General features: G+C 37.7%; 1 protein-coding gene across 1 annotated transcript in view; it reads left to right on the forward strand.

Moving 5' to 3' along the window:
• The first annotated feature begins 309 nt into the window (after positions 1–309).
• The window catches only part of CP (ceruloplasmin), a 34,128-nt gene continuing 22,179 nt past the window's right edge, over positions 310–12,258 (forward strand). The window contains exons 1-6 of the mRNA XM_067554021.1: positions 310–537; positions 5,521–5,765; positions 7,704–7,916; positions 8,471–8,644; positions 9,409–9,663; positions 11,681–11,846. Of these exons, the coding sequence (XP_067410122.1) occupies positions 383–537; positions 5,521–5,765; positions 7,704–7,916; positions 8,471–8,644; positions 9,409–9,663; positions 11,681–11,846 (1,208 nt within the window). The 5' untranslated portion in view covers positions 310–382. The remainder of the gene's footprint in view (positions 538–5,520; positions 5,766–7,703; positions 7,917–8,470; positions 8,645–9,408; positions 9,664–11,680; positions 11,847–12,258) is intronic.

Raw genomic sequence — 12,258 nt, forward strand, 5'->3', positions numbered from 1 at the left:
GCAAAGAGTTTAATTAGAAGAGATAGGAACTAAATGAGTTCAGAGTCACTGTGATCAATGAGGGGCCCTTTCAAACAGAAACACTTGAAAATGCAACCACCAAATTTATCATCTGGATTGCCCATAAACTAATTTGCATTAGTATCAGATTGGTAAGAAAATGAAGGAACTGTCTTGCCTGATCTACATTACCTGAGCTGACAGTTACTGGAATGAAAACGTCTGTTTACTGTGACAACACAGCTGAAGTATTGTGCAACCTTTTCTTTTGTTGATCAAAGCATATTGGGGACTGGGGAGAAGGGGGAACTGATCTTATAAAGGGAGACAGTGTTTGTCTCATGTTTTATTCCATCATTCCAACACAGTTTATGACTGCAAAATGAAGCTGTTCTTACTAAGCTGCTTGTTGGCTTGTTGTGGTTGCCAAGTCTGGGCAGTGAGCAGAGAATATTACGTTGGGATTACAGAGACCATTTGGAACTATGCACCTGGGAATAAAAATATAATAACTGGGAAGCTTTTTTCAGAAGAAGAGTAAGTAACACTCAATTTGTGCTAAGTACATGTAAATGCTATTGACTGTAAAATAATGGCTGGGTAGACGCTGCTGGTTTAGGGCCTGATCCAAGCCCATTGAAGTAACTGAAAAGATTCCCTATAGTGTGAATAGCCTTTGAATCATGCTCTTATTTGACTGATTTTCTGCAGGGCTTGTAAGGGGACTTCTGTTTTTCCTAACCTGTTAAAAATTCATTTGCATCTATGGAAGAAGAACCTCTCAGCTGACTAGGAACCAATTCACATGGCAAAACTCCCACTGTAATATGGTTACAACAAATGCTTTGCCTGATTACAGATGGCAGGATCAGGACCTGAATGTCTAATGAGGTGTCATTTTGATTATTGATCAATAAATAGATACATATGTGAACACACAACATCTTTAAGGTAGGATTTTTTTTTTTAAATGATGGCTGTTGGAACTCAATTTTACAGCAGTGAAGCTGTGCTATTCAGCCTTGTCTCTAAGCTCTGGCTATTTGCATTTATTTGTCACATCCATTTTAGTTAATCCCTTTTGTACTGAGATATGTATCACTGGTTTAATTTCAGATTATTTTGTTCACAATTCCTTTTACACAGTCGATGTTTCTTCTGTTGTTTTATTTTTAACATTGAGATTATCCTTTCTGTCTGCCACTACAATGGAATCTTATTCCTGTGTGGGACATCAAAATGATCCTGATCTGTTACAAGTAAGAGAAGAACTAACTGCACATCCTGCAATAAACTTTGCATGGACAGACCCTTTCATTCCTCCAGAGCTCCCCAGGGGCTCAATGTAGATGCAGAGTTCCATACACACAGGACTCACTGCAAAATCAGGGACTTAGTCTGTGCTAGTGAAAAAGATACTAGGGAAAGTGCCTTTTCAAAAATAGATACAATTCATGAGGAGGGGAAACGGAAGACATCTCAGAAGAAGAGGAAATGGAAGTAGGAGCATTTGTTAAGAAATCTATTGTAAATAGATTCTGTAGACTGTTTTAAGGAACTTGTATATTTTTGTTGGCAACCACCTGACATTTGCTGTATATTTTTTCTGGATCACCTTTTAATCCCTATATTTAATGGCTTCAGTTTTGCCGGAGGTTTTCTGCTCAGGCCATAAGAGTTTCTACACTATTCAGTTTTAGAATTATACTGTAGTGTAGTGTAGAAAAAAAAAGAGTTTGTTTCTTACATGGCACAGACACTTTGGTATCCCAATGTTATTCATGAAGTGATGAGTTAGATACTAGTATCACAAGGCATGCAATAGTTGGTAAGATGGTTATACACAGACATAAATCAACCATCGTGTGTGAAAATACATCATCTCACTCACACAACTAAATCTGGAACCAAAATTTTCTCTGAAATAAAAGAACCCACCAGCTGTAGGTCAGTAACACACCGCTTTTCTAGTAAGCTGTTTTTGCCACAGAGACATGGACTTAATATGGTTACTGCCATCCCATATTTTACAATATACATAGACCATTATGATAGATTGTTTGACACAGAACCGTTCAGAATCCCAGTATATAGGATTACAATCTACTTAAATTGTAAGCTGTATGGGGCAGGGACCATCTTTTTGTTTAGAGCCTAACAATGGGCATTACTGCCATTCAAATAATATTATTAGTATATAATACACATGCCATAGATAATGGAGTCTGTCGTAACGAGGGAAGGAATATTGGTCAGGGCATGAAAGCTTTCACCTACTTCTGCAGGTATGGAAACTTTTCACTACAGATTGTGAAACTATGTCAAATTTGTCTGTTTTTACATTTTGTTGTAAACTTGAAACCTCACTCCAAATTCATTGAGAACTTTATGAACCTTCCAAATGTAGTGGGGCAGGTTTATAGTTTTAGCCTTGAAACCGAGTGCAACTCATCAGTTTTGGCCAGGTTTTGATTTGTGTCTTTTGTTTGAACCAAAAGAGCTTAAGCTGAAGAAAGGGAGCATAAGTACAACAATGCAGCATCAGCACTGGCTAGGAGCCCAAGTCCTCACATGGGACTTAAACTGGCTCTGAACTATGCAGTGAACTGAGCCATACTGACACAAGAGCATGTGGAATGATTTAATGCTTCTAACTGATAAAGAAAAATAAATCTCAAAAAGTTGGATAGCTTAGAACTATGAGGCTGCAAACTCATGCATATTTGAAGGGTGACATCTGCAAATTTACTCCGTCACCCTCTGAGACACTCACCACCTTCATTTGTCTGAAGAACAGTACTGCACTCTGTTCCCTTCTCTCAATCCCAAGTGAGTTGAAGAGTGGGGGTGTTTGTACAAATGGAGTGAAAGGAGGGCCAAGGTGAACAAGAAGGGTGTGGAAATGAAGGAAAAATGGACAATGGTGAGGAAACATTGGGACAGGTGGAGAAAGGAAAGACAGAAAACTGAATAGAATATAGACAGTGGAAAAAATCAGAAATGAAAGTGTTTTGAATAAAGTTTTAGAGGAAAAAAACATTTTAAAAGGGTGGCAAATTAAGATGGAGGGAAAAAAATGGACAATTAAGAAGAGATGCATCAAATCATATAGAAAAAATGCATCAAAATGAAAATGAGGGAAACTTCCTTTTTTGTGGAAGGGTTAGAATTTTTAACAGCATTTAACTCTAATTTAATGATGGTTTGTCTGTTTCTAGCTTGAAAGCCAAAAATATCTTGGCCTTAGGACATCCCTTCATCAGACATAACCCTCAGGAGATGCTATTGATCAGTCTCATTCCACTGATCAGTCTCATTCTCTTTCAAAGAAGCTGTCAGGCAGGAAGCATAATGCCAGTGATCCAAACAGCCTGATGGAAATGGAATTCTAGTAAATGGTCTGGAATATGAAGAGCAAAATGCTGAGCAATGCTGTCAGATGATGCATTTGCACTCCTCTTATTCACTGTGTGACAAACCACGGAGGACCAAATCTATACCTGGTATAAGTCTACTCACCTCAGTAGAGGTGTACTAATGAATTTGGCCCATCGTATCTTACATTTCATTTTTAACTGCTCCTAAACTCGCACTCTTCTGCCTGAACCTCAGGCTATGAAGACTGGGTTTTTATGAACCCATTATCTATTAGGGGAGAGAAGGAAAAGAAGGACAATGCAATTCTCAACATGAAGTCTTACAGGTAAATATTAATGATTTATACAATCCAAGAAGAGCCATAACATACTGCCTGATTTAGTTGGTGGCTGACAAAGCTTCTTGAAATCTGACTTCCAGTAACTGACCCCTTTGCACTGAGTCTGTGCTCTCCAAGTTACACAGAGCTCCTTATCAGTCCTTTGAAGATATGTGGCTGACGACCATGAGCAAACTATGCCTACCCAGAGTTCCTCCCCACGCTAAATGCTTTGCATTTTGTGCAAGCATTAACTTGCTTCACAATACCATGCAAAGAATTTAAATCCATATTACACATAGGATTAGAAATCAGAGGAATTTTAAACAACTTTTTCCTAATTAGGGGTTCGATTCCTCCCAGAATAATCCTTACTTCAGCAATTAGTTCTCTTGAAATGAATGGAGCAATTGATGTGTGCAGTCATTACATGGATTAGTAAGAGTTGCAGGATTTGGCCCAAATATACTAGTTAACAGTGTTAGCACCATGTTGGCAAGACATGATTCAGTAGAAGCAGTTTCCCTGGTCATTGTAGACAGGGCCTTTTTTTAAACACACTTACTTCCCCTCCACCACCACACTGAAGTCTATGGCAAAACTCCTGCCAACTTCAGTGATAACAGGGTCAGGCTCAGAGTTTTCTTTCAATTGTTACACCTTCATTGTTGTGCCAAGCTCACTCTTTCTCAAGACCAGTCTACACTGAAACAAGTTAAAGTTTATCCCATCCCTCCAGTCATACAAACTTGGACGATTTTGCAAAACAAGACCTAGGGCAGCTTGGAATTGGCTCCTATGTAATATAAGCTATTAAAGCTCAAGGGGAATTAGATAAAAGGTTTTGAATCATCTCTAATAAAATGGGGAACCTACAAAGGACATCTTCCTTTTAAAACCCACAAATTCAAAGGGCACAATCCTGGAGTCTTTATTCAGTGGAGCCAACAGGAGTGAATTTAAAAGTACATACGTGCTAATACTTGCATCACATAAACAACATTAAATTGAGCCAGAATTTTCCTAAGTATAATTAATAATCCCTTCCATAAATACCTGATCCAGGCAAGGATTTAGGGAGATAGTTCTCCTTGACTGGCATAACCTATAGTGCTGTCTGTGTGCAGCCACCTCAATAAAGAATATCCTTAATGTTCTTCTATAACTGAGTAATATCTCTTCCCCTCTTTGACTACAGCCAGTGTAACCTAATAATGGAAGTAACAGTTATACCATTTTTAATGAGAATTAAAGAAGTTAAGGTTTAAATGTAATTTGTTATTTAAATAAAATGTATGCACCTTTGATATAATTTATGAGCAAGACATGCACTATATTTATGAAGACAAAAAGAGATGGAGCCAAAATCCTTGTATTTATATTCCTGCATGGGACAAGGAGATGCAGGATCTTTCTCCTTAGCCAAGTTTTGCTTTAAGGTAAAATAACTCATTTTATTTTAAGATGAAAATTAAATTTATAAGATGTATTAAAAAAGTTGAAAACCATCCATCATTCACCTTGTCTATGTCTGAAGAACTCACAATATACAAAATGACACTATCACCACCCTATGAACAGTAGGCAGAAAAATCTGCTTTAGCATTAAACGGTTTAGTCTCTCCCTTACTTGGGCTGTGAGCTCTTTGGTGCAGAAACTGTCTTTTTATTATGTATTTGTAAAGTGTTTAGCCAATGGGATCCTGATCCATGATTGGGGCTCCTGTGTGCTATCACAATACAAATAATATCCTAGGCATTTTAACAGTTTATTTTTAAAGAATCAGTGTATTCTGACAGGGCTGTATTTATTTTCTCTGCAGACAGGCGAGAGTTTTCCTCCAAAGAGGCCCAGACAGAATAGGAAGCACTTACAAGAAAGCTGTCTACACACAGTTCACTGATAACACCTTTATCACAACAGTTGAGAAGCCTTCCTGGTTGGGGTTCATAGGCCCGGTTATCAAGGCAGAGGTTGGAGATTCCATTATTGTCCATGTGAAAAACTTTGCTTCTAGAGCCTATACTCTTCATCCACATGGTGTGAAATACAGTAAAGAAAATGAAGGTAAGTTTCAGCTGATTCTATCCAGAATTTAGTCAGCACTTCAAAACTCCCATTGACTTCAGTGAGATTCCTCGTAGCAATGAGGACTGTTCAAGTAAGTAAAGGTCATAGAATTAGGATTTAAAAGAGGACTTAATCAAAAGAAGATAGGATTCAATTTAGGGACATTTCTGAGATCACATGGAAGGTTTTTCAAAGGGCAAAATTTGAAATGAATTGGAATCTAAAGTCCTATCAATCTGCAAATAGGACAATTTTTTATCCACGCTTCAACAGACAAGGCTGATAGAGACACAGGGTTACTAACATCAATTTTCTTCAAATTAACTTCACATGGAAAAAGAGATCATTAAGCAATGATAACACCGCATGCATGGACACTAAATGTAAACCCATTTAACTCCAAATAAAAAATACAATGTGAATTTTATTTTTTTAATATGTAAAGAAATAGATATATTTAAAGACATTTCTAGAAGCTACTGTACATTACATAAATTTATAGGGCAAAAATCATGCAAGAGTACTGTAGTGACTAATGTGACCAGTGCTTATTTAATATAGTGATGGGTATTCTATAAATGTCATAGATAACTCAAGAGTTGGAACTGGGCCATGGGTGTAGATCCTCAGCTGGTGTCAATTGTCACAGTTCCATTGCAGTCAATGAAGGCTATGCTTGTGATCTCTACCAGTCAATTCATTTATGCACTGATGAGTTATCACATGTTGAAAGTGAAGCACTTAAAGATGAAAAGGACTAGAGAAATTATTAGCATATATAAATGTCAGTTGTCAGAATTCAAAACATTTGCCTGTAGGAAACATGAACGTTTTTTTTAGGATAATGTTTAGCCCCTAATCTGACTTCCTTCTTGTAAAGCTACTTCTAAAAGGTAGCATGCTAGAGATGGGTTTGAAATTAAGCAAAATGAGTTCCCCCAACCCTACTGTGTGCCAAAGTACTGTGTTGCTGTCATTTATTAAAATAGATTACATCGCATACGGTCTCTCGGAAAATGGAATCTTCTGTTTTTTCAGCACCAGATAAAGGCTAGATTCTGCTTAATTCCTTACTTTGAGTGCTCTCAGTCTCTTCAGGGGGGTTACTGGAGTTAAGTACTATTCAACGTGAGCAAGGGAGCATTATCTAGCGTCAGATTCTCAGTGAACACTGAGAATAAATTAGGTGGGAAGCTATAAATGAATATGCTGTTCTCTCTCAGGTTTCTTTTAAATATTTCATTCAAAAGTACTAATGAAATTCCCTTCAGCCATAACTTTTTATTATGTGAAATTTCTCATTAAATATATAGACATATATATTTTAGACATATCCCAGATGAGCAGAACAGTGAATTATATAAAACATTATGGGTCCTTTTCAAAGCAATGTTTACTTGTTCTAATTTCTACTGTTGTCTCATTTTAGATGTAGTTTTGTGACTTGTAGTCAAGTTATGGGGGGGGGGCAAATGTGATGTAATTTGTAGTAGCCATATCAATTCATATGTAACAGATGTCCAACAAGTCTTTGAGCTGTTATCTTTCCAACAAGAGAACATGTTGCCCCTCTAATAAACTTAGAGCTAGTCCCTGGTCAGATTGAAGTCAATGGCAAAACTCCAATTGACTTCAAAGGGAAGAGGATTAGACCCTTAATCAACAAAGGGAAAAAGATGTATTCATCTGCTCTTTGGAGAATTATTTATTTGGAAGTTTGGGCTACGTTACTGCCAGTTTGTCAACTTCAAAACATTACAGGTGCATGATTACCAACTTTTTATATCATGTAAATTCTCCATTTTACAGAGTCTAAGTCATCTACAGTAGCTTTACCTTAAGCACACACAATCCTACTTGTAGCCTGTCAATCTCATTCCAAACCATGAAGGAGATGTATTACTATTGACTGTATTGCATGTTTATGTTCCCTAGGTGCTTTTTATCCTGACAATACAAACGATTCGCTAAAGAGAGATGATGCTGTGAAGCCTGGAGAACAGTATATTTACAAATGGGAAGTTACAGAAGATCATGGTCCAGCAGAGGGAGATAATAATTGTGTGACAAGGGTTTATCACTCCCACACAGATGCCCCAAAGGATGTTGCCTCTGGACTTGTTGGACCTTTGATAACTTGCAGGAAAGGTAAAAGATATAAAGTATGTGCACAGAAGAAAACATGAAGATAGAAACCAAGTTTCACTCCTCTAAGAGAGAGAGATTATGGTGTAAAGTTGCTGTATACTTTTAAATAGTGATGGTGTTTCATCCCAGAGTTAGCTGCCTTTGAGTAGTAATCCCTGGACATGGTGTAAATTTGTGCACTTTGAATAATTGATATAGCTTGTGAAGTGCTTTGGAATGAAAGGCAGGATATGAATATAAGGTATTGTAGAGTGTGTGTGTTTATACATGTAGCTTTCAAAAGTATATCAGTTACACGTTTTGATATTTTTTAAAGCAAAATCTGGTGAAAGGTGTTTCCTGTCATATTGGGCCTTAGTCAGTAATGAGCAATAACTTTTTAAAATCAAAACACTGTCGTTTCACTCTACATTATATTCCTCTTAGAAAAATCTATAAGAGACAGACATATTTGAAGGCAACCATTAAAAACATTTACCTTAATATTACTATAGCTAAGATTTAAGGAAAAGGAGCATTTCACCAGCCAGTCTATAATAATGACTATTTTTCAGGCACACTGGATGGGGAAAGAGAGAAACATATTGATGCTGAATTTATCCTTATGTTCTCGGTGATGGATGAAAATCTCAGCTGGTATCTGGATGACAATATTGAGAAATATTGCTCTGAACCTGCCAACGTTGACAAGGAGAATGAGGACTTCCAGGAGAGCAATAAAATGCACTGTAAGAATTTTTTTTAAGAACTATTCATCATTGTTGTATCCCATTAACATTCCTCTTTAGAGCAGATAAAGGTGAACTATAGGTAGGTTTTTGAAATGCTTAATTTTTTTTGGATATTTTTATATAAGTGTTCAAAGTGAAGGTTTAGGGCCTGTCTGCTCCTATTGAAATCAATGGGAGTTTTGCCACCGATTTTAGAGTGATCAGGACTGGGGCAATACTTATTAATGCTAGAAACAAAAGAAGTGTAAGTATCTGGCTGGACCAGCAGTATGGGAAAACCAAAACTGTGTAATTGTGACAAAGTGAATATACAGTGGGTCTGATTCACTGGCAAGGCTGCTCCTATTGCTGTTGAATCTGTGCTACATAGGTTTCCCAGACCACTTTTGGCAAAAGTTTATTTCCCCCCCCCTCAGCACTGTGCTCTGTTATTTCAGACTAACAAAACACAGTGTGTGCTTCTTAGTGTCACCACAGAGGCTAGCCTTAAATCTGGCCTGGACTAAATAATCATGGGAAGGACTGATGACCACTTTACAAGTACTAGCCATGTAGATCAGATATGGATTCAGGTTTTGGAACCCTATGACCTGACTTGAAGGATGCTCAGATACAGAATATTGGTTAGGGCTCATCTGTGCATTGTAGTATAGTGGCAGTGATTTTAGCATTACATGGTTGGCAGGGTAACAAGTTTTTGCACAAAGGTCTGAGACCTGTGATGGGGAGTATATAATAAATAACATTTCTTAATTTTTTAGCAATCAATGGATACATGTATGGATATCTTCCCAATCTCACCATGTGTGCAGAAGATAAAGTGAAATGGTACCTTTTCGGCATGGGCAACGAAGCTGATGTCCACTCAGCCTATTTCCATGGACAGGTTTTTACAGAAAAGAATCACCGCATTGACTCCATCAGCCTCTTCCCTGCTACATTTGTTGATGCTCTTATGGTACCGAAGAACCCTGGGGAATGGCTGCTTAGCTGCCAAGTCAACGATCATGTAGAAGGTGTGAAATAAGTTACTATTTAGAATATCTTATAACCTACAAGCGAGTGAGGCATACCTGAGTGCTTTATTTGGCATGCCATGATCATGATAACACCCTCCCACCCCACAAGAATCCCAGTAAATATTATGTAAGTAGATACAAGACCCCAGCCAGAATTGGAATGATCTGACTATTTGAATGAATTGTGCCTGAGCTTACCCTTTACTGACAGTCACTTTTCTGCACGAATGTTGCCATTAGGAAGAACATCATCCGATATGTCAGTATAGTTAAACGCCATTTCCCATTCTCAGCAGCTCATCTAGGAATGCATTACACAAAGGCTGCACCAAAGCCCATTGAAGTCAGTGGACATATTGTCAGTACTTGGATTCAGTAATATGAGGGCAGGAACTGGTACAGCTGAACTGATGCAAATTCCAAATGTAGATGAGCAAAGCCATGATTTACATAGGATAAGTTTACCTCTGCTTGCAAACAGGGCAAACTCAACTAGTGTGAATTGTACCTTCTTTTATCTACATTGATTGCTGGTCCCCAATGGCTGAATTGGGGCTTATTCTAAGTTCAGGCAAGGCCATAATAATTTATTCCCAAGGAGTAGAGGGGAGTCAGGTAAATTCACATTTTAACTTTAAACCTAATGAACTTTTCAGGTTATCAGAAAGAAGGTTTATACTTCCCTTCTCTCTCTCTAGTCCTATAGCTTCCATCATCATTTGTTAACTATATCATGACATCCTATTTATTTCAGCCCACCGCTTTGCGTGGCTCTTTCCACTTCTCTGACTAGGAATTTCCAAAATAAATCACGGATCAAAAAATCCCTGATTAGAATCAGAGTTAATCATGTCCCACTAATAGTTTAGCATGATATTTGGTACCAAGAACCAGCCTACACTGCAGATTCAACTATGCTGTGGAATCAAGTTTCAGTGTGGCTGTCCTGACATAGTTAAAACACAATGACCAAGTTTTTTAAAGATAGAATCCTAAAACGTAGGCTCCTATATTAACATTAGTCACCTAAATAAGTGGCCTGATTTTCAAAAGTGCTGAGCATCCAGCTGGTCTATGGGAGCAGTTTGGTTGCTCAGCATTTTGCAGTATAAACAGGACCTAATTGTAATTTTAAGAACCATTCTGATCTATCAGTGCCTACTGAATTAGAAAGAGACTCCCATTAATGTCAGTGGGCTTTGGATCAGGCCTTTATATATATACTTAGGGCAAAGTACGGAAAAGTATCAGGTGATAAATATATTGACAGAATTGATACCGTACCTCAATGACCATTGTGTGGCTTCTTCACCTCTCCCATCTAAGACCTGGGTCTACACTTAAATATTTTGCTAACATAACTACATCATTTAGTAGTGAGAAGAAAAACAACCAACCAATTCTTCCCTCATCAGACTTCTTACTGACATAACAATGCCAGTAAAAGCTCTACAGTAGATGCAGTTATAACAGCAAAGTCCTTTTTCCAGTATAGTTTATTTCCCGTAGGGAACTGGTCTTTTGCTGGTATAAGATCCATCTCCACTTAGAGATTTTGCTGGTACAGTTATACCCACAAACTGTTTCTAGTTTAGACAAAGCCTAGGAATTTCCCAAATGAGTCACTGACTCTGTTTTCATTCAGAACTTAATCTAATAGCATTTTGGCTAGGCCGAAGCATATCTGGGTTTGTGAGGCTGTTTTCACTCAATCCTAATCTTGTTTGTCACTAATATGAACTGCACCTTCACAAAACAAAGACATCCTTTATCACTACATATCAGCCTACATTGCATATTATACATACTGCTCATTAATTTGGCTTGGATGTGGTGTTCCTTTTAGTTTGCTTTTGTCTGTGATTTATATATCCTACAGTGAAGAGTCCCATGATTTGTCAGAGCGAGGAAACAGACAATTAGAAATGAGAGAAGAAAAAATAGGGCTCACGTAAAATCCCATACCTCCGCTTAAGTAATGCTGTATCTTCCTTTCCCCTCTTCCCCCTCCCAGGTGGCATGCAGGCCCTTTTTGAAGTAAAAGACTGTAAAAAACCTACAACAGATCACAATGAGTATACAAATATAAGACATTACTACATTGCAGCTGAGGAAATTATTTGGAACTATGGCCCGTCTGCAATAAACCATTTTACAGGACAACCATTGATTATTGACAGGTAAATGCCTCCTAGTAAGTAAGAAAACAGCTATAAAATATAGCCACAAATGAACAAGCTTTGTTTACTAAAGCAGATTTGGTTTGAAAATGCTAAAATATACACAGCCATAAGGTGCCATTGTTTTTAAGGAAAAATCTCCCTTATTTTCAGTGCTCCTTAAATACTGATTGCGAGAAACAGCTCACAACAATTATGTCTGTTATTTCCTTTGAGACAGGGAAGTAAGTTTCACTGTAGCATTAATTACTACATTGGAATGAAGAAATGTTGTTGTATCACCATATATAGACAACAACCAGGGTCCCTGAAAATTTCGGGACTGGTCATCCATTAGTCTAAAGGGGTAAGAGAATGGGAATCAAAGGCCAGATCCTCAGCTGAGGTCAGTTTATTGAAATCAGCAGACAAC

The sequence above is a fragment of the Emydura macquarii genome, unplaced genomic scaffold (assembly GCF_026122565.2).
Source record: "Emydura macquarii macquarii isolate MOO-44397 ecotype Brisbane River unplaced genomic scaffold, CSIRO-AGI_Emac_v2 contig_18, whole genome shotgun sequence".
In the NCBI taxonomy this organism is placed as follows: Eukaryota; Metazoa; Chordata; order Testudines; family Chelidae; genus Emydura; species Emydura macquarii.